We start from the raw sequence: 23,304 nt of genomic DNA on the forward strand, positions 1-23,304 counted from the left end.
ATTTGTTCTGGAGGTCCGTACTTAACCTGAAACTGTTCTTAACCTGAAGCACCACTTTAGCTAATGGGGCCTCCCACTGCTGCTGTGCCACTGGTGCACAATTTCTGTTCACATCATGAAGCAAAGTTCTTAACCTGAAGCACTATTTCTGGGTTAGCGGAGTCTGTAACCTGAAGCGTATGTAACCTGAAGCGTATGTAACCCGAGGTACCACTGTATTTATTTATCTTCATTAAATGGCCTAGGAAAAAATCCCAAAGCAATTCAACAAAGACTTACAGCAGGGACACATCACATAGAAAGGCAGTTTCTCACAGTTGTTCCTTCCCACCCCCTTTAAAAAAATAAATTTTTTTTATTGGATTTATAAGTTTACAGAGCTAAAAATGAAGAAGAAGAAATTTTATTCTGCCTTATTTATTGTTTTCACTGTTTTCTCATTCTGACCATTGCTGACTCCTGCAAGTTCTGGGTATTTAGTTATAGCCTGAGCTTCACTCAGAACTGTTCAATGCAGTTCACTTATAAAGAGGATTTCCAGCCTTGACATTCAGCGTGGCAATATTGTTTGGTATCCATGCATGTGTACCGGAGTAGTCAAGCAGCAATCTGTGTTCTCAATCTATGTTGTCTCTAAGCAATCATAATCCTGCGCTGCAAAAGGAAGGTGGGAGGCATAAGTCAAGGTCTGGGTTTGCATTCTGTTTTTTAAAAGAATAAAATAATATTTTTTATTGGTTTTCATGTAATACAAGAACAACATATAACTACAGTAACTTGTCCAGTGGTGCATTCTTATTAAGTTACTGTACATATGCTGTATACAAGCAATATGTTTATTTATGGATTATCAATTCAAGCATCCTCTCCACAGAGGGTGGAATAAAAGTATCTTCTGTCTCGTTTATATAGGAAAAGTCTCGCCCAAAGTGTCTATCTTTGAAATGCCTTTAATTACCCTTCTGTGGTGAGTAGGGCATTCTGCTAGAGCCACATACCAAATATTATTTACCCAGATTTCAATGGTATTTTCTATAGGTTTTTTCAAGTATTGGGCTATTTTTAATAGAAAAATGCTAAGTCTCTGTATTTATGGTTATTGTTTAAATTTGAGAATAAAGATAAGAAGGCAAGAGGGTAATTAATTGGGTGGAAGGGATCGCTGTGCAATTTTGGACATAATGGGAAACACCTTTTTCCAAATCTTTCAACTCCACCATGCATGAAAATATGAGCCTACCTCTCCACAGCCTTTCCAGCATAGGGGAGAGATGCTAGTGTTCATTTTGGCTAGGCATGATGGAGCCCTGTGCCAGAGAAAGATAATTTTAAGAGAAGCCTCCTGCAAATGATCAGAGATTGTTCATAGTGACGGGCTGTGTCAAACAGATTTCCATTTATTATCTGCAATTGTGATCCCTAAGTCTCTTCCCCATATTGTCTGGAGGTGTCTTGTATCACCTGCATATTGTTCTAAAAAAAGGTCCCTAACATGATAATAATGTTTGCTAAATAAGCATATTACAGGGCTAAGGCTCACAGAGTTTTTGTATTTCTAGACAAGATAGGTCTGTGTGATGTCATAGCCTATACTTTTTGCTGCAGGAAATGTTGCAAAGGATCTTTATCTTCTCCTTCCTCCTTACCTCAGTCTCTCTCTTTTTCAAGCCAGCGATGTGAGCACACGTAGATGCCTAGGCTCTTCTCAGAGCCCAGACCCTATTTTTGAAACTAGTTTTATATTTTGTAACTTAGAAGTATTTTTTACCTGAATAATACTTTGATATATTTCCTGCTTTCATTGAAATGTAAGTAAACCTTTTTGTTTTAAGTAAAATGTGAATGGGAACAAAGAGGCGAAAGGTCAATGGACCACAAATAAACAGGGATAATTTGCCTAATTTCTAGCTACCTGTAAACTGCAAAAGTGCATAAGTGTTTTTACTCTGTTAAAAGGGCTTCACAGCCTGTTTACTCTGACAGAAGGTTTAAATTTTAATTTACAGATTTAATCCTCAACCCATCTCCATCATGAATCCCTTAACCATTCCACATAAGATGTGGTTTCCAGACCGTTGATTGTTTTGGTTGTCCTCCTTTGCACGTGTTCCAATTTGTCAATAACGTTGAATTCCGGCAACAAGAACTGGACACAGGACTACAGGTGTGTTTTGACCATGGCAGAATAGATCAGGACTATTCCTTTCCTTGAACATGATGCTAAACTTCTGTTGATGCAGCCTGGAATAGCATTAGCTTTTCTTGCTGCTGCATCACACTGTTGGCTTATGTTAAGCTTGTGGTCTATTAAGACTCCTAGATCCTTTTCACATGTACTGCTGTCAAGGCATTTATCCCCCATGACTTTATGTTATTAAATGTTTATTCACAACTTTATACATTTTCAATACCTTAGTTTTTAATAATCACAGATTCCCCAAAGTTATTACATACAAGTATTACAACTAAAGGGACGTGGGTGGCGCTGTTCTAGAGCCTAGAAGGTCAGTGGTTCAAATCCCCGCGACGGGGTGAGCTCCCGTTGCTCAGTCCCTGCTCCTGCCAACCTAGCAGTTCGAAAGCACGTCAAAGTGCAAGTAGATAAATAGGTACCACTCCGGTGGGAAGGTAAACGGCGTTTCCGTGCGCTGCTCCGGTTCGCCAGAAGCGGCTTAGTCATGCTGACCACATGACCCAGAAGCTGTATGCCGGCTCCCTCGGCCCATAAAGTGAGATGAGCGCCGCAACCCCAGAGTCGGCCGCGACTGGACCTAATGGTCAGGGGTCCCTTTACCTTTTATTACAACTAAATCACATCTGAGAATAAGATTTCACTCATGGCTGAGGGACAATCTGAACCCTGGTCTCCTAAGTCCTAGCCGAGCCCTCTGACCACTATGCCACACTGTTGCTGTGGTCTAAACCACTGAGCCTCTTGGGCTTGCCAATCAGAAGGTTGATGGTTGGGATCCCCGTGACGAGGTGAGCTCCTGTTGGTCTGACCCAGCTCCTGCCAACCTAAGAGTTCGAAAGCACGCCAGTGCAAGTAGATAAATAGGTACCACTGCAGTGGGAAGGTAAACGGTGCTTCCATGCGTTCTGGTTTCCATCAGGTGTCCCTTTGCACCAGAAGCAGTTTAGGCATCCTGGCCACAAGACCCAGAAAGCTGTCAGCTCCCTTGGCCTGAATGCCAGCTTCCTTGGCCTGAAAGCGAGATGAGCACCGCAACCCCATAGTTGCCTTTGATTGGACTTAACCATCCAGGGGTCTTTTACCTTTACCTTATGCCACACTGTCTCCTGCATATGAAACAGGAGTGGGATACAATCTCTTCCTCTACCTCCAGCCACAAAATATATTGGGCTGGCCTGAGTCCTGGCCCAGGAGATCTCTGGGGCTGATACCATCTTTAAAAAAAAAAAAAAAGATTCAGATGTGTGTTCTAAAAATCCAAATCCAGATTGAGATGCTGACCATAACTGGTAGTTTAAGGTATTTTCTTTTCTTTCTTTTTATACCACTCACTCCAGTTTACAACCATAGCTGAGGGAAACAAGCAGGGCTTGCCCTAAGATAGGGCAGAGTGAGGCAGCTGCCGCAGGCACCAGATGCTGAGATTGTGGGATGTATCATCACTGAAGCAGTCAAGTACAACATTTTCCTGTTGCCTAGCATGACCCTAGGTCACCATGTAAAGGACTAGCCACTCAGCCATTTTCTCTTTTTTCCATTTTTTCCTTTTGGACTTCTCTCTTGGACCTCCTCTTCTGGCTCTTAGCCACCATATACCTCATCCTTACAGAGGATGGAAGCCACAAGGAAGAAAGTCTGAGGCCTAGCTCAGACTTCCTTTCTCTACAAATATAAATAACCACAAAATAAAGCCTGCCTTCAGAGCACTGCTGTGAACTGATTGTAAGTAAAAAATTTACTTTTTCCTTTAAAGAAAACTGTCGTGTTATTATTATTTTGAGCAAGGTGATTGAGCTGGTGGTTGCTGAACAACTCCAGGCATGCCTGGAGGATGCGGACCATTTGGATCCCTTCCAATCGGGATTCAGGCCTCATCAAGGGACTGAAACTGCTTTGGTCGCGCTGGTCTTTGATCTCTGGCAGGCTAGTTACAAAGATGAGAGCTGTTTCCTAGTTCTGCTGGATCTCTCAGCGGCCTTTGACACCATCAACCATAACATCCTTCTGGACCATCTAGAGGGGCTGGGAGCTGGGGGCACTGTTATACGGTGGTTCCGCTCCTTCCTCCTGGGCCGTGTCCAGAAAATGGTGGTGGGGGGATGAGTCTTCAGACCCCTGGGCTCTCACTTGTGGGGTGTCTCAGGGTTCCATCCTCTCCTCCATGCTTTTTAATATCTATATGAAGCCGCTTGGAAAGGTCATCAGGGGGTTTGGGCTGGGTGTTCATCAGTATGCAGATGACACCCAGCTCTACCTCTCTTTTAAATCAGAACCAGTGAAGGCAGTGAAGGTCCTGTGTGAGTGCCTGGAGGCGGTTGGAGGATGGACGGCAGCTAACAGATTGAGGTTGAATCCTGACAAGACAGAAGTACTGTTTTGGGGGGACAGGGGGTGGGCGGGGGTGGGGGACTCCCTGGTCCTGAATGGGGTAACTGTGCCCCTGAAGGACCAGGTGCGCAGTCTGGGAGTCATTTTGGACTCACAGCTGTTCATGGAGGTACAGGTTAATTCTGTGTCCAGGGTGGCTGTTTATCAGCTCCATCTGGTCCCCAGGCTGCCTGCGGACTGCCTCTCCAGAGTGGTGCGTGCTCTGGTTATCTCCCGTTTGGACTACTGCAATGCACTCTACGTGGAGCTACCTTTGAAGGTGACCCGGAAACTGCAATTAATCCAGAATTCGGCAGCTAGACTGGTGACTGGGAGTGACCACCGGGACCAAAAAACACCGGTCCTGAGAGATCTGCATTGGCTCCCAGTACATTTCTGAACACAATTCCAAGTGTTGGTGTTGACCTTTAAAGCCCTAAACGGCCTTGGTCCTGTATACCTGAAGGAGCGTCTCCACCCCCATCATTCAGCCCAGACACTGAGATCCAGTGCCGAGGGCCTTCTGGCAGTTCCCTCATTGCGAGAAGTGAGGTTACAGGGAACCAGACAGAACCTTCTCAGTAGTGGTGCCCGCCCTTCAGATGTGAAGGAAATAAGCAGCTATCTTATCTTTAAAAGACATCTGAAGGCAGCCCTGTTTAGGGAAGTTTTTAATATTTAATGCTGTATTGTTTTTAACACTCGATTGGAAGTCACCCAGAGTGGCTGGGGAAACTCAGCCAGATGAGCGGGGTATAAATAATAAATTATTATTATTATTATTATTATTATTATTATTATTATTATTAGAGGGAAATAAAGGGGAAACTTACCAGGAACAATCCAGACCGGACAAGCCAGACTAGAGTGCTTAATTTAAAGGATTCTAACAAATCATCAACTTACTTTCAGCAATCTGCAAGGGAATGTGCTCTGCTGCTTGCTCACTAGCATGAGTGAAGAGGGATAATATTTAATCAATATATCCTCTCCTACCTTCCTCAACATTCCCACAGAGATGTAGGGAGGGAACCGAGCTATTAAGTGTCACATGGGTGCTGCCCTGTACCTGCTATGCTAGCTTGCTGCCCTCAAGCACTTTTGACGACACTGTCCTTTCACCACTATTGGAGGAGTTTCAACTATCAGTCAAATTGGTTTATTCCTGTGCCTTGGGGAAGGACACCATTTTGTTATTTGCTTCAGGCAGCAAAGATCTTATCCTGGTCCTTGAAACAAGTTAACAGTTAAACCCTTCTGCCCACCTGTTCCACTGTGCAAAAAACCCTGACCTTTTCCGTTAGAGATACATGAACCAGAATTTCAATACAAAGTCCTTGATTGCTAAGCTGCAACCTGCTTTCTCCTGGAGATGAATCATCTCCTGTTAATCAAGCAAAAGCAGCTACTGGCTACAGCCTTTGGAGAGAGCATCGCATCACCCCCCCCCCCCTTCCCACCAGAAGCTTCAACAAAACATTTCAGAAAACCTGGATGAAAATACACAGTGATATTTTTAATGCATTTTATTAACGAATACATATGTCATTTGACAAAGGTCAGTGTGACATCTATCTGTCTATTCATCTATATCTTCTTCAAGCATCCCAGAAGCAATTGACTCAGGAGGCATACTTTGCTGCCTGCTTGCCTTCTTCCTTTGCCTCTTCAGGATCTATCAAGAAGTAGTCATATAACCCTAAAAGTCAAACAACAAATCTTGGGGCCATTATGTGGCATATACTCCCATGTTATATATGCTTATGCAGATATATAGAGATTAAAGCAAGTAATGTAGAACAGTCACTAAACAGAATTATTCACTGGTTAAAAACATTTTTAGGTGTAAATATAGCATGCCAAGGTGTTCACTAATCAAGTGTTACACACAAAAGTTCAACAGTATTTTCCTGTGTCGTCACTGACAATGTTTAATTCTTTTAAGACACAGCCTCTATGCAAATTGGGGGGCAAAGTAAAATATGAACATAAAAGGTAAAGGTAAAGGGACCCCTAACCATTAGGTCCAGTCATGGCTGACTCTGGGGTTGCGGCGCTCATCTTGCTTTATTGGCCGAGGGAGCCAGCGTACAGCTTCTGGGTCATGTGGCCAGCAGGACTAAGCTGTTTCTGGTGAACCAGAGCACGGAAACGCCATTTACCTTCCCGCCGGAGCGGTACCTATTTTTCTACTTGCACTTTGACATGCTTTCGAACTGCTAGGTTGGCAGGAGCAGGGACCGAACAATGGGAGCTCACCCCGTTGTGGGGATTTGAACTGCCGACCTTCTGATCAGCAAGTCCTAGGCTCTGTGGTTTAACCCACAGTGCCACCCGTGGCCCTAAAAATATGAAAATAATAGTGAGCAAATAGAATGGCATCTGTAGGGGCTAATCAAGGCTACTGATCTAATGGAGACAGCTAAACCCTTGGGCAGGGGTAAAACGAGGCTTTATTTTACCATGGTCAAATGACACCACCATCGCACATTTGCGTGCACAAAAACACACATAGGCTGGGAGTCTCAATGGTGCCCTCTTGATGCTTCACTCGGGGGAAAAAAAACCCAGGCTAGCCATCCACCATATCACACCCAAACACCCCGTAGCTACAGCTCTGCCTTGGGCCACATCATATGAAGCCCCGGCTGCAATGGAATTTAGTCAGAAGATAAAAAACGTGAATTTAGGAAACAAAGGCTGAGAAACACACATTTTTACAGATAATTTGCAGGTACATATGACAAGCATACTGTGAAAGCCTAACCCCTTGAATAAGAGGAGATGCTAATGGGTGGACCGAGCCCGGGGTCTTCTGCCGCCCCGGTTCGGCAGCAAGGGAGAAGGCTCAATTCGGAGTGGGATTCTCTCATTCCCAGATCCCCCAGCTTGGGGCTGGACACTCGGTGCGTTGCTGGATGCAGCAGCAGGACGGCCACGCGAACCTGGAAGACCCGCTGCACCAGCAGGCGACGGTGGAGCCGATCTGGAGGAGACAGTGGAGGAGCCACGATGCTCACGGGGTCTCAGAGAAGAGCCGACCTCTAGGTCGCTCTCATCCTGTCTTTCACCGGTGTTTGTCTTCCTCTGCCAAAATCTTCCGCGAGTGCGGGGAAAACCCCAGTGGACTACCAAAGTAACAAAAATGCCTGCAGAGAACCAGAGCATCCTCGCCCAGACTGAAAAAGAAGAAAGACAATGATAAGTGCTGGTTCTGTTACCTATTTGCTGGATTGTTCTGCTCAAGGGTACAAACTGGACACCCTAGGAATCCAGTAGGGGATTTTAACCAAAAAGCCTGGGGGCGAATATGGCTAGCATGTGAGGTAGAGTATCTCAGGCTGCAACCATTTCCCCCCCGCGTCTCACACGGGAGCGGCCTAGAAACTAGGACTCCCCGGACTTCGTCGAGAGAAGTCGCCTGCCCCCACCCCGTGTACAAATCTTGCCCAAGTCTTTCAGAGCTACTTGCAGAGTCGTCAGCAAGCTAGTCCGCCCGTGGCAACCCCTCTGGGTTACGTCTTCTGACACGTAAAGACTTAGCGTAGCCTAAGACTGGGCCCACACGACCCCTTTGAAGCACCTTCGAAGGCCTTCTTGCCCTTCCCCCAGGTTTTCTGCCAGCTGGGCTTCACCCTAAGAGAGTTCCCCTTCCCAGCCTCCCAACCGAAAGCGCGCAGCCTTTTTGGAGAGGGGAAAGGGGCTTCGAAGGTGCCCTCCCCGTCGAGTGGAGCCTCTGAGCCGCATCCCCAGTTCAAGGGCGGGGAAGAGAGCGATAGACCGAAAGGGAAGCCGACAGGGAGCGGGGGACCCGTGTCTAAAAGAGGGGGTACGGCAGGTGTGCGTGCAGACCTAGTCCCAGGTACATAGCTGTCAACCTTTCCCTTTTCTTGCGAGGAATCCTATTCGGAATAAGGGAATTTCCCTTAAAAAAAGGAAAACAGCTATGCCCAGGTAGTGGCCACTCCAGGTGCTAAGAAATGCCGAGAGGTGGCCGCCTTACATGTCAGTGTAGATAAAGAAGGGCACGGCTCTGGGCCGCGGTCGGTGGGGCGGGCAGTGGAGCCCTCGGTGAGCTCTTCGAAGGAGCAGTTGCGCGTCTGCTCGCAGGTCCCGCAGCAGAACTTGACTTCGGCGCCGTCGGGTTGCCCTGCGCACTGGAAAGCTTCCACCTGCGGAGGCTCGGTCCCGTACAGCCACTGGGCGCACATCAATCCGTTGGTCTCGTTCAGGAGCAAGGGGTCTTCGGTGGGAGCAGGGGCCGTGCTCTGGGTCTCACCCCAAGGCAGAAGGCGCAGCAGCAGCAAGAGGATGAATAACAGAGCCCACTTCATGGCGGCGCAACTCCCAGCTGGACTCACCTCGAGGAACCGACCGACTCTTTCCAGCAAGCGGGAGACGTCTTTGTGGCTAATCTACCCCACCCCACTCAAGCGCAGATCCGCCCCACTCAAGCGCAGCCAGTCAAAGACAATGTACAGGTGTCACCTTTCATATGACAGGGGCTGCAAGGCCGTAGTCTCCGCTGGGGCAGCCGCGATTCCAGTTCCACAAGCGCCCCCTGCAGAAAGCAAGATAACACTGAGGGTCCTCTGCGCTATGAGGCAGCGCTTCTCTGAACTTTCAAACGGGGTGTGTGTGGGTGTGGGTGTGGTACTTCCGTCCCTGCCCGGGGACTGATCCCGGGACGTTGCACCTTCAAAGCGCATGCTCTCATACTGCTAGGTGGGGTTTTAAATAGTATGTGAATAGTTCATACAATATCAATAGTACAGTAGCAATGGGGAAATGTTGCAAAATGAGTAAGAAAGTCAAATGATGTGCAGAGGTTCCATCTTTGTCTAATTTTAGACACCAGTGAAAGATTTGTCTTTCTCCCTGTGGCTTTTGGTTCTTAGTTCAGAGGATTTAAAAATATTTGTAGACTCTTTGGTTGGGCATAATCTGCTAGACTTGTTTAAAGGTTTTAAAAGTTTTTATTCATAATTTTTATTAGAATTGGTTTTAGTATTTCTAAAAAGTTTGCGAGTCACTTTGTATAGTTTTTTTTATGAACAAAGTGAGTTATAAAAACCACCATCACTACCCTGGGACATATAAGGTCATGTAAAGATATAAGAAGAACCCAAACGGATCACCTTGATTTTTTTTTTAAAAAAAATATTGCATTACTAACAACCCAAAAGTGCATTAACAGGGTATTACATCATACCATAAAAAAGCAAGCAAACAAACAATAGATAATGAGAAAAAGAAATTGTTACACACCAATGAAAATCAAGATGTCCACCTCCTCGTCTTGGGCAAGGTTCTTTAGTAGGTGGTCATGGACCAAATCCAGGTGCTTTTGGAGAAAACTGGTTTTCATGACCCATTTCAATTGGGGTTTAGGCCCAGTTTTGGCACAGAAACTGATTTGGCTGTCCTGAATCATTTATGATGCCAATTAGTGTCTGTGAAACTGACTGTTTCATGATTGCTGTCAGCTGGCAACCTTAATTTACAATTCATGGTACCTTTAAGATAGGAAACTGCTGTTTTCACACCCACCCAGTAATGTTCAGTGGGAGCATTTACCATTCTGCATAGAATTCCCACTGCATTGGCTATGTCCAGTCTGCAGCTTGTGCCAGGCATAAGTCTATCTATTGCTGACCTGTTATTTATTGTTGTCAGGCAAAGACTTTGAATCCTCTTGATTCTTTGAGAAGTCAGTGTTCATGGGTGTGGCGACTAGATGTGCTTCTTGCATCTCGAGATTGCCAATCAGTTCAGCAACCTTCTGCTTTTGACTTACAGGAAAAGAACCATCTTCTTCTCTCTCAACTTTGATTCCTAGATTGTACAAGATCTTTCCTAGTTCCTTGACCTCCACATCCTTGCTTAAATGTTTCACAACCTGTATGCAATCTCTGTCATTGACCATGGCAACAATAAAGTCCTCAGCAGAGGCAAGAATGTAAGAAAATTGTCCAAATTTGCACTTGGTGTACAAACAAACACTTTGTGGGATGTATTATTACTTGAGCAGTCAAGTACAACATTTTCATTTTGCCTAGAATGGACACACAGGGGGAATGTGGCTCCAGACAGGGAGGACTTCCTGTCATACCTGCTCTGGAGCTTCCTCCCCCTGTGTGTGACCAGGTAGATGGGCATGACCCTAGCTGACCAGATAAAAGGGCTGGCTACACAACCATCTCTCTCTTGGGCTCTTGGGCTCTTACTCTTACTCTTGCTCTTGGACTCTCCTGGTTCTTAGCCAGCGCATGGCTCAACCTTCACATCGGATGGAGCCCACAAGCAGAAAGCCTGTGATGTAGCTCAGCCTTCTTTTCACTGTAGCCACAAGATAAAGCTTGCCTTCAGATGACTGCTGTGAACTGAACGTGAGTAAAACTTTGTTCTTACTGTTAAAGAAGACTGTGTTGTGTTATTATTATAAGACTGGATTGCTTAATTAAAGGATTCTAATGAATCATCAACTTTCTTACAATAAATTACAAAGGAAACATGCTCTGCTGTTTACTCACTAGCATGAGTGAGGAGGGAGAATATCACAACAACATATCCTCTCCTACCTTCCTTAACATTCTCACACAACTCCCTCACTCATTATAAGGCTGGTTTCCAGACCGTTGATCATTTTGGTTGCCCTCCTCTGCACATGTGGCACCCAGAACTGGACACGGTATTCCAGGTGTGGTCTGATCAATGCAGAACAGAGTGGTACTACTACCTCCCTTGCTCTTCTGTTGATGCAGAACAGAATGGCATTTGCCTTTTTTGCTGCTGCACCACATTGTTGACTCATGCTAACCATGCAATCTACTAAGACCCAAAATCCTTTTCCTACATGCTACTGGTAAGTCTGGTGTCCCCATCATATATTTGTGCAGTTGGTTCTTCCTGCCAAAGCGTAGAAACTGGCATTTGTCCCTAATGAAATTCATTTTCTTAGTCTGGACTCAGTTCTCCAATCTGCTAAGGTCACCTTAAATCCTGAGTCCGTCTTCTGTGGCATTAGCTACCCCTCCGAGTTTGGTGTCTTCTGCAAATTGGATGAGTATCCCCACAATTCCTTCATCACAGCCATTTACAAAGACTTTCAACAACAATGGGTCTAGGATAGAACCCCTCAACACCCCTTTTGTCATTTTTCCCCATGATGAAGATGAACCATTAGTGAGCACTCTGAGTTGGCTCTGTCAACCAGCTACAAATCCGTCTAGCAGGTACAGTACCTCATCCACCTCACATAACATTACTTATAACAAAAGTAAAAAAAAGAAGACGACGTTAGCATTTATTTTTTTTATTAGCAGTATTAGCAGATAACAATGACTTTATTATTTGTACCTCACCCCTCTGACTTGAGTTGCCACAGCCATTCTGGAAAGCTTCCAGCAGGTATAAAACACACACAATAAAACATCAAAATTTAAAAACTTTCCTCTACATGGCTGCCTTCAGATGTCCTGTAAAATTTGTGTGGTTATTTATCTCCTTGACTTCTGATAGGAGGGCATTCCACACAGGGTAATGTATATCAACCTACAGTATTATAATTTTAATGCTGGTATCACTGGATCAAGTTAATCAATTTTGTTGAATAATTTAAATAGATTTGATTAGATTTTTGAATAAATATGAAATGAATTTTATTGTGTTATTATTTTCCTTACTAGATTGTGCAAACTGCCATTCTGAACTGAATGTGAGTAAAACGTTGTTCTTACTTTTAAAGAAGAGTGTGTTGTGTTATTATTATTTTAAGAGGGAAATAAATGGGAATCTTATCAGGGAAAAGCCAAACTGGATAAGACAGACTGGATTGCTTAATTAAAGGGTTCGAATGAATCATCTGGTGCTGGAGGAGACTCTTGAGAGTCCCATGGACTGCAAGAAGATCATACCTATCCCTTCTGAAGGAAATCAGCCCTGAGTGCTCACTGGAAGGACAGATCGCGAAGCTGAGGCTCCAATACTTTGGCCACCTCATGAGAAGAGAAGACTCCCTGGAAAAGACCCTGAGGGCACAAGGAGAAGGGGACGACAGAGGACAAGATGGTTGGACAGTGTTCTCGAAGCTACCAGCATGAGTCTGACCAAACTGTGGGAGGCAGTGGAAGACAGAAATGCCTGGCGTGCTCTGGTCCATGGGGTCACGAAGAGTCAGACACGCATAATCTACTAAACAACAAAACGAATCATCAGCTTTCTTCCAATAAGTTGCAAAGAGAACGTGTGTGAGTGAGGAGGGATAATATCAAAACAATATATTCTCTCCTACCTTCCTTAACATTCCCACAAATTGGTTCTCTGGGTCCAATTCAAAGCATAGGAGGCAACTCCAGGGGGCTATGGGTGCCTGGGCACCCAGAATAATATAACTGTGGGGGATGGGCATCCACAAAGTCAATGTGAAAAGCTGGCAGGTGGCAGCAGTGCTGCCTCCAAGAGAGAAGCAGTTCACCTCCGCACTCTGCAGTGAGGCACCTTTTCTGAGGGGGTGGAGGGAGAGTCAGACACAGAGGCAACCTCTCTGCCTCTGTGTCCAAGCCCCTCTCCATAGAAAAGGTGTCTCACTGGCAGCAGAGAGGAGAAGGAAGAGGAGCCACTGTTCCCAGCCACTGCAAAGCGGATGTGCGACGTCACACGCACACTATGTGTAGGCATATGTGTGTGACGTCACACATCCACATTGTGGTGGCAGGCGCCATAGCTGTCAACTTTCAGATTTGAAAATAAGGGATCAGCAGCCTTACCTGTCCCGGGGACAGTCTACGGGATATCTAACAATCCGCGATAGCAGCGGGAAGCAGTGGGAAACGGTGCAAAAATAAGGGAATCTCCTGCAAAAAAGGGGAAGGTTGACAGTTATGGCAGGCACCCACAATCCTGAAGGCGAGATGGCACCCCAGATTCAAAGTTCTAATTTTGACATATAAAGCCTTAGATGACTCAGGACCTCAATACCGCAAGGACCACCACTTTGCATATAAACTGATGCAGACCTGTGATCGCTATCTGAGGCCCTTTTTTATGTGTCCACTCCATGAGAGGTCTGGAGGGTGGCAACGTGAGAACGGGTCTTTTCTGTGGTGGATCCAGTGGTGGAGCTTCATACTCCGGCACCGGGTGTGTGTGTGTGGAGAGCAGTTGGGGGTGGCGGCGTGCGTCCAAGGGGCATGGCGCACGTCCCAGGGGCGTGGCACACCGCCTATGGGGGCGTGGCACCCAGCACAGGGGGAGGGGGGCAGCCATGATGGCACCCCACCAGGATCGCGCTGCCGGGGTGCGGTGCGCTCCCCCCGCATCCCTCTTCCTCCGCCAGTGGGTGGATCCCCACTTCTGGAATGCTCTCCCCAGGGAGGCTGTACTTATGTAATTATTATATAATTTTAAGTGCCAGGCAAAAACCTCTCCTCTAATGGTGGCAGGCTAGTTATGTGGGAGGTGCAAGTGAGGTCATGTGATACAGTCATGGAACTCCTTCCTGAGTCTGGAGTCTGCTGCCAGTAACCCCAACATCTGCTGCCTGAATTGTTGTCTCCATCTGCCTTAGGGTAGGGCCAGCTCTGTTACAGATGTACCAGGACCATGTCTTTTTAGGATTCCATATCACCTTTCCCATCCTGCACCATTTTGGTATTGGCATTCTGTTTGTGGCACTGTGTAGCGTGTCCACATAAAGCTTTCACATGCCCTTGGGGAACTTAACTTCTCCTCTTGAAAGAAATGCAATATGGCAAAAGCTACATTTCCCAGAAACCCATGAACCCTTAAATCTTGCTGGGCTGATAGATCTGTGCCACAGATGTGAGGAAGAGCATCCTGCGGTTGGAGTACTTCACTTGGAGCTACAACTAGCCCAACTTATTAGTAGGATTTGTGGAATGTGAAACATAAGTAGCAGTCAAGTACAACATACCTTGTTTTCCTAGAGTGGACATGTAAGGGGATGTTTGTTCCAGCCAGTCAAAAACTTCCTGTTTCCTCTTGAGCTGGAGCATCCTTCCTCTTGCATGTGATGAGGTGGGCGTGACCTTACCTGTCCTGGTGACAAAAGGACCAGGCCCGCAGCCCCCTCCCTCTATATGATTCCATCCGTTGTAGAAGCAATATCTTTTTTTAGCTAGAGATAATCTCCATATGGGATAGACTCAGATGTATATACTTTGTAACCAAGTTTGCCTTCAGGGATCCATCTGTGAACTGAATGTGTTAGTAAACTTCTTTTATATACAGTGGTACCTCGGATTAAGAACTTAATTTGTTCTGGAGGTCTGTTCTTAACCTGAAACTGTTCTTAACCTGAGGTACCACTTTAGGTAATGGGGCCTCCTGCTGCCACCACGCCGCCAGAGCCCGATTTCTGTTCTCATCCTGGAGCAAAGTTCTTAACCCGAGGTACTATTTCTGGGTTAGCGGAGTCTGTAACCTGAAGCATCTGTAACCTGAAGCGTCTGTTACCCAAGGTACCACTGTACTTTATACAAGATTGTGGGGTGTTTATTCTTTTAAGAAGGAAATAAGGGGCCTTACCAGGAATCTATATTGAGAAGCTTAAACAAGCTTGCAACCACTGTGTGTTTAAAAGGGGAATGTTAAAACTCTGCTAAGTCATAGAACTTGCTAGCGCAAGTTAGGAAGGATATTAATAAACAATATATCCTCTCCTGCCTCCCTGAACATTCCCACAGGATTGTAAAGGGAAGTGCTTTGGAGAATTGAGGGGTTTAGGCTCTGGGACTTATTTGGGGGTGAGCCAAGAATAGTACCCCTTTGGAAGGCACAACAAATGTAAGATACCCTTGCAGATTGTGGTGCAGTTGTAATTGTAGGGATGTGTATAGAAACCAGGAGAGGATATATTAGCTAGATACTATTCCTTCCTTTTACAGTGGTACCTTGGGTTAAGTACTTAATTCGTTCCTGAGGTCCATATTTAACCTGAAACTGTTCTTAACCTGAAGCACCACTTTAGATAATAGGGCCTCCCGCTGCTGCCGTGCCGCTGCTGCACAATTTCTGTTCTCATCCTGAAGCAAAGTTCTTAACCTGAGATAATATTTCTGGGTTAACGGAGTCTGTAACCTGAAGCGTATGTAACCTGAAGCATATGTAACCCGAGGTACCACTGTACTTGTTTGTGAATTTAGTAGAGTATACCCCTTTGGAGGGAAACTGTTGATTCGGTTGGTTACAGCCTTTTTGATGAAGCAATCCAGGATACCTTGGTGCAGCCTGGATCTTCCTGGTATTTATCCCCCTCAAAACAATAATAACACACAAAAAAGTCTTGTTATAATAAAGCAGAGTTTACTCACAGTTCACATACAGTAGCAATCTGGTGGCAGGCTTAGGTTGCGGGTACAGGTGTGTGTGTGTAAAATATGTATGTATGTATGTATATGGATGATGGAGTCTGAGTCTTTTAACCTCAGATTCAACAAGTCGCTACATCTCTGCAGAGATGCAGTGGTAGACGATGGCAAGCAAGCAAGATGGAGTAAGAGACAGAGCTAGGAATGTGACCAGCCTTTTATATAAGTTATGCCCAGAGCTATTTTTCTAGAAAAAGAGGTGCCAGAACTACCATGAATATCTCCCACGTTCTCTCAAAATGGCAAAGTCACTCTTTGCTGTATGGGAAAAATATAAAGACCTGATGGAGCCTAAAGTCCCGTGGCGGACATCTCCAATAGAAGCCATAGCAGTAAAACGGAAAAATACTCAGGAAAGCTGGTCAACATATAAAACACTTCTAAAAAATGAAGATAACCAAATAAAATTAAAAAACATTGAGGAAATACCGTATTTTTCGCCCCATAGGACGCACCGGCCCATAGGACGCACCTAGTTTTTTGGGGGGGAAATAAAGGGGGGGGAATTTATTCTCCCCCCAGGTGCGCTGTGCTAAACCCAAAGCTTGGGGCGTGCGGAGCTCAGCGCCCCCAAGCTTCTGGGTCCTGGAAGGTCTCCGCTAGCCGTGGGAGAGCCGCGCGGCTCTCCCGGGGCTAGCAGAGCACTGAGCTAATCCCGAAGCTTGGGGCGTGCGGAGCTCAGCGCGCCCCAAGCTTCTGGGTGCCGGCAAGGTCTCCGCTAGCCGTGGGAGAGCCGCGCGGCTCTCCCAGGGCTAGTGGAGCACTGCGCTAAACCCGAAGCTTGGGGCGTGCGGAGCTCAGCGCGCCCCAAGCTTCTGGGTGCCGGCAAGGTCTCCGCTAGCCGTGGGAGAGCCGTGCGGCTCTCCCAGGGCTAGCGGAGCACTGCGCTAATATTGAAGCTTGGGGCGTGCGGAGCTCAGCGTGCCCCAAGCTTCTGGGTGCCGGCAAAGTCTCCACTAGCCGTGGGAGAGCCCCGTGACTTCGCGCGGCTCTCCCACGGCTAGCGGACCGCTGCACTAATCCCGAAGCTTGGGGCGTGCGGAGCTCAGCGCGCCCCAAGCTTCTGGGTGCTGGCAAGGTCTCTGCTAGCCGTGGGAGAGCCCTGCGACTTCGCGCGGCTCTCCCAGGGCTAGCGGACCGCTGCGCTAATCCCGAAGCTTGGGGCGTGCGGAGCTCAGCGCGCCCCAAGCTTCTGGGTGCAGGCAAGCTCTCCACTAGCCCTGGGAGAGCTGGGTCTCCCACGGCTAGTGGATAGCTTCCTGAAGCCTGGATAGCGAGAGGGGACGGTGCGCACCGACCCCCCTTGCTCTCCAGGCTTCAGCAAAAGCCTGCATTCGCCCCATAGGATGCACACACATTTCCCCTTCATTTTTGGAGGGAAAAAGTGTGTCTTATAGGGTGAAAAATACGGTAAGAGAACACATCTCAGAGTGGTTCAAATAACACCAGTTATTTGAAAAATTTTAATATGACAACAAAAGGGGTTCTCAACAGAAATTTCCCGATTCGAATCTGATCTTGTAAATTCTAAAAGAAAAACTATTTCCAAAACTTATCAACTCCTCCTTGACTGGACAGTCAAGGAGCAGGAGGTAACAGTGGCAATGGTGAGGTGGTCCCAGGATTTTGGCCATTCAATAACCATGGCCCAATGGGAAAACTTATGGAAGATCAATTGGAAATTCACAAATTGTTACACGATTAGAGAGAACTTTCAAAAAATGCAACATCGATGGTATGCAACACCATGGAAAACTTTCAAAAATGTATAAAAATGTGTCAAGTAACTGCTGGAGATGCGGAGACTCAGGAACTTTCTACCATATGTGGTGGATATGTAGGAAAATACAGGTATTCTGGGAGAGTATCCATGCAGAACTGCAAAAAATTCTAATGACCTCTTTCAATAAAAAATGAGAGGCCTGCCTCCTGGGAATAATAGATTTGGATATTCCACAAAAGAGGAAGGGTATCTTTTTATATGCAACGGCGGCGGCAAGAGTTTTGATCGCAGCAAAATGGAAGAGTAATGAAATCCCCTCTATACAACATTGGATCCAAATCTGACAGAATATGCCGAATTAGATGGTCTATCAGAAAAAATAAAGAATAAATCAAAACAGGATTTTTTTTCAAAATGGGAGGTTTTCAAAAAATATCTGAAAGAATATCTGAAAAATAAATATAGCAGTTTAAATTCTGTTGCAGCATTCGAGGAACTTCAGTAATAGTTGTAAGGTAGATATAATAAATTAGATTTATTAAGAATAAGTTTAATTATGATAAAAGTGTGTATTGGCAATAAGTAATATGAAATTGAAATATGGAATAGACGGGAGGTTGGGTCTTTAGTGTTAAGACCAATATATGTCTTATTGTTTGCTAAGAAAATTATTTGTCTATGGTTATTCTTGTGTGTAATTTGGTATTTGTGTATTTTTTATTTTTTCTTGTTTCTTAAAAAAAATTTAAAAGTAAAAAAAATGGCAATGGCTACCAGCTGAGAGGGGCCAGAAATGAGTGTGAGTTCTGGATGAAAAAAAGCCCTTGTTATGCCCATCTCTACCTGGCTGCACCCAGGGGGAAGTGGCTTCCATAGTTTGACAGTAAGTCCTTCCTGTTGGATCCACATTCTGCGAGTGCCCATTCTAGCAAACAGGAAATGTTGGACTTGCCTGCTCTTTCTGGGTATCTCACACTACTTCTAAAACTAAACATCAGGCACTGCAACTTTGTTCATACAGACATGTGATGTCTTTCATTGCAACACAGCAGATTCTGGACTATTGGAAAATGTAGGAAACCAGCACAGCCCCCACCCAAAGGATCTTGCAGTTTAAATTATTAAACTTTGGTATATAGAGTGTGGGGCTTTTGCATTTCTCTGCAGAGTGAACTCAGCCAGTTGCAATCACACAGAGAGACGTATTGCATAGCTATCAACGTTTCCCTTTTAAAAAAAGGGAAATTCCCTTATTCCGAATAGGGTTCCCAGTAAGAAAAGGGAAAAGTTGACAGCTATGCATATTGATCAACAAAAAACCCACACCCCTGTTCATTATAGGAAGTACATAACTTGAATAGAAAAGTGTCTGGTTCTAAGTTAACTGATTGGTCTAGAGAAAATCAAGGTGGCCATGTTTTCTCCTTTGTTCTCAGAGAAGACATCCAAGATGACCTCTGATCCTGAAGTGTGAGAGGGAGGAATTTGTAATCCGATCCAAGCTAAGACTGAACTAGTCTAAACTTGAAAGGACAGAGAGGTGAGCATAGAAGTCAATGATGCTTAGGGATCTGGAGGTCCTTTATCTGTTACAACCTTATGCAGACCCCAGTCTGCAAGGTGAGTTGCACCTGTACCTTTAACAGAAATGTCAGCAGAGGTGAGACAGGTGAGGTTAACAAAGGTTGATTGTAATCAACAGTTGAGCTTCTTCCCACAGTTGAGCTTCTTTCAGGTGGGAGGGAAGGACTGTAAAAGTGGCAGTAATTTGCTCCCCACCAGAAAGCAACATGGGCTAATGAGGGAGGGGGCCATCCAGGAAACGGCAGCATGGATGAGAACTGTCATAGACAGAACTGTAGAGTTGGAAGAAAAGCCCAATGGTCATCTCATCCAACTCCTTGCAATGCAGGAATCACAGCTAAAAAAACACCCCTGACAAGATGGCCAGCCAAACTCTTTAAAACTTCCCATGAAGGAGAGTCCACCATCTTCTTAGATTATTTGCTCCACTCTAACAGCTCCTCCCGTTACAAAGTTATTTCTACCGTTTACGTGTAACTTGAATCCATACTTGTAATTTGGATCCTATCCTCTGGAGAAGCAGAAAACAAGCTTGCACCATCCTGCATGTGACATTCCTTCAGATATTTGAGGACAGCCCAAGTAATTGCCAAAGAATTGAATGCTGGTTATTACCCAGTAAGCATAAGATGTGCAAGAACGAGATCAGGAGCCCGTCCTATTTGGTTCAGTACTGATTTCTATGTGCTCAAAGCAAGTATTTATTTTACTTTACGTATTTGCTACATTTATATACTGTGTTACTTCAAAGATTTAAAGGCAGAGTTCATGCTTTTCAGGGGGTTGGACTAGATGACCCTCTTGATCCTTTCCAACTACAGTTCTATGAGTCTACGTAGTTCTCTCTGCTTCAATTCTACCCGCACAACAACCCTGCAGGGTAGGTTAGATTGAGAGAAACTGACTTTCTCAAGGTCCCCTAGTGAGCTTCATGACCGAGCAGGGATTTGAACCTGTTCTTCCTAGGACAACAGGCTGACCATTACACCACACTGCTCCTTAAGAAGCCCCACAGAACAACCGAGACTTATAAGTGGTCCTGCATCGGAGCCAGCTGTTTCTATAAAGCGATGCGTCAAGACGGAGCAGTGCTTGCGAGTAAATATCTGCCAGCTCCGTTTGTTTGTAACTCAAACGCGGGTTACGGCTATTACTCATGAGTAAGCCATAGCTGTCAACGTTTTCCTTTTTTTAAGGGAAATTCCCTTATTCCGAATAGGATTCCTCGCAAGAAAAGGGAAAAGTTGATAGCTATGGAGTAAGCTCGTGTGGGCTCGTGCGGATAGCCCCCCAGAAATCGCGGCAGGAGATTGGGCAATCGTTCGAGAGGCGCAAGAGCCGTTTCAGTCCACTTCGGGAGCTATTGGCGCTCATTTCGATCGAGGGAGAGAACATTTCGATGCCCCTAAGCCCCACCTCTCCGCTCGAGAGCATATGTTTTAAAGGCGCAAGGTCCCTGGTTCAATCCCCCTGCTGGGAGCGGAATGCCCCGCCCACCCCCCTTTTGAAAAGCACGGAGAAGCGCTGCCGGATATCCGAGAGGACTCTGAGTTGTGTAGGGTTGTTTTCTGCGCAGTATGCAGCCCTTATCGGAGGAAGTTTGATACGGGTTCATCGTAATTGACTGGCTGCGCTTGCGTGGAGAGGACCTGTCCGCGTGTGGGGCGGGTTAGACTAGCCGGCCAGACGCCGTTCGCTTGCTGGAGAGAGTGGGTCGGTTCCTCGAGGTGAGCCCAGCTGTGAGTTGCGCCGCCATGAAGTGGGTTCTGCTCTTCGCTGCTCTGCTGCTACTGCGCCTTCTGCCTTGGGGCGAGACCCAGAGCACGGCCCCTGCTCCCACTGAATACCCCTTGATGCTGAACGAGACCAATGGATCGACGTGCGCCCAGTGGCTGTACGGGATGGAGCCGCCGCAGGTGGAAGCTTTCCAGTGCGCGGGGCAACCCGATGGCGCCGAAGTCAAGTTCTGCTGCGGGACTTGCGAGCAGACGCGCAACTGCTCCTTCGAAGAGCTCACCGAGGACTCCCCACCGCGCCCTACCGACGGCTGCCCAGCGTGCCCCACCGACGGCGGACCAGCGTGCCCCACCGACGGCGGACCAGAGAAGTGCCCTCCTTCGCCTAAAGTGTCACGTAAGGCGGCTATCTCCCTTGGCATTTATTAGCTCCACGGGCGGATACTACCTGGGACTCGGTCTGCACGCACACCTGCCGTACCCCCTCTTTTAGACATGGGTCCCCCGCTCCCTATCGGCTTCCCTTTCGGTCTATCGCTCTCTTCCCCACCTTTGAACTGGGGATGCGGCTCAGAGGCTCCACTCGACGGGGAGGGCACCTTCGAAGCCCCTTTCCCCTCTCCAAAAAGGCTGCGCGCTTTCGGTTAGGAGGCTGGGAACGGGAACTCTCTTAGGGTGAAGCCCAGCTGGCAGAAAACCTGGGGGAAGGGCAAGAAGGCCTTCGAAGGTGCTTCAAAGGGGTCGTGTGGGCCCAGTCTTAGGCTACGCTAAGTCTTTACGTGTCAGAAGACTCTGGGTTGCCACGGGCGGACTAGCTTGCTGACGACTCTGCAAGTAGCTCTGAAAGACTTGGGCAAGATTTGTACACGGGGTGGGGACAGGCGACTTCTCTCGACGAAGTCCGGAGAGTCCTAGTTTCTAGGCCGCTCCCGTGTAGGGAAATTTATCACAGGGAGTCTTCTCAGCTGAGGACAGTCAGGCTCCAGTTACTATGACACCCTTTCCTGCCCTGTCCTGTGTTAGAGTATTGACTCCTGAAGCGAGACGCGGGGGGAATGGTTGCAGCCTGAGATACTCTACCTCAGATGCTAGCCATACTCGCCCCCCGGGTTTTTAGTTAAAATCCCCCACTCCATTCCTGGGGTGTCCAGTTTGTACCATTGAGCAGAACAATCCTGCAAATAGGTAACAGAACCAGCACTTATCATTGTCTTTCTTCTGTTTCAGACTGGGTGAGGATAACCTGGTTCTCTGGAGGAGTTCTTGCAACTGTGCTATTCTACTGCGTTTTCCCCCTCATTTGCGGAAGATTTTGGCAGAGGAAGATAAACACCCCTGAAAGAGAGGAAGAGATTGAGTTAGAAGGCGGCTCTTCTGTGAGACCCTCTGGCTCCTCTGATGCCCCCACTAGATTGGCTCCACCATCGTCTGCTGGTGCAGAAGTTCTTCCAAGTTCAAGTGACCGTCCTGCTTTTGCCACCAGCAACTTACCACTTTTGGAGCCTCACCCTGGGAACTCTGAGTATGTGACAGTCATGTGGTTTCCAACGGTGCCACCTAAAAATGGTACTACTTCTGCTTCGAGGCTGGAACAGGGCGGCACAAGTTCCCCGGCTAGGCCAAGTAATAAGGAGGCCCTCCTCTAATTCAAAGGGTTAGCCAAAGCTGAGCCAGGTCTTATGGCAGGGTTTCTTTTTTGCCACATGGCAGATTCTGAGGTTTCCTTAATCTTTCACTGTATAACCATTTTTGTGCATGACTCCTGCAGAGGCAAATCAGGAAAATTCTGAATCATTTGTTCCTTGAATGCATGGAAACATGTTTCTATCAGAGGCACTTGTCAAATGTATCTGCAAATAATCAATAAAAGTGTGTGTTTTGCAACCTGGTCTCTTCAATTCTAGTTTTCATCTTCTGACTAAATTCTATTGCAACTGGGATTTAATATGATGTGGCCCAATGGTTTAACTGCCTCCATTAGATCTCTAGCCCTGATTAGCTCCTAAAGATGCAATTCTATTTGCTTTCTATTATGCTTATCTTTTACACTTCCTCCAAGGAGCCTTGTAGGTTGGATGGCGAGACAGTGAGTGTCCTGATGTTGCCCAAGGAGTGCCATGGAGCAGGAGGGATTTGAACCCCGCTCTCCCAATCCCTAGCCCAACACTCTGAGCACTACCCTATACTTGATTAAGGACCCTAAACAGTCACGGGTCACCCTGGTGATTGTCCCAGGCAAAGATTGTAGGCTGGCTTGTGGAACTGGTGGGAGGGTCTTGGGTGCTCTCACCCTTAAAGTTCCTGTTTCTC

General features: G+C 46.5%; 1 protein-coding gene across 1 annotated transcript; it reads left to right on the forward strand.

Moving 5' to 3' along the window:
* The first annotated feature begins 20,808 nt into the window (after positions 1 to 20,808).
* On the forward strand, positions 20,809 to 22,841 carry LOC144326185 (uncharacterized). The gene is made up of 2 exons (XM_077922540.1): positions 20,809 to 21,391; positions 22,222 to 22,841. Exons 1-2 carry the CDS (start codon positions 21,013 to 21,015, stop codon positions 22,638 to 22,640), a joined length of 798 nt encoding a protein of 265 aa, XP_077778666.1. The 5' UTR covers positions 20,809 to 21,012; the 3' UTR covers positions 22,641 to 22,841.
* The last annotated feature ends 463 nt before the right edge of the window (positions 22,842 to 23,304 follow it).

The sequence above is a fragment of the Podarcis muralis genome, chromosome Z (assembly GCF_964188315.1).
Source record: "Podarcis muralis chromosome Z, rPodMur119.hap1.1, whole genome shotgun sequence".
Lineage (NCBI taxonomy): Eukaryota > Metazoa > Chordata > Lepidosauria > Squamata > Lacertidae > Podarcis > Podarcis muralis.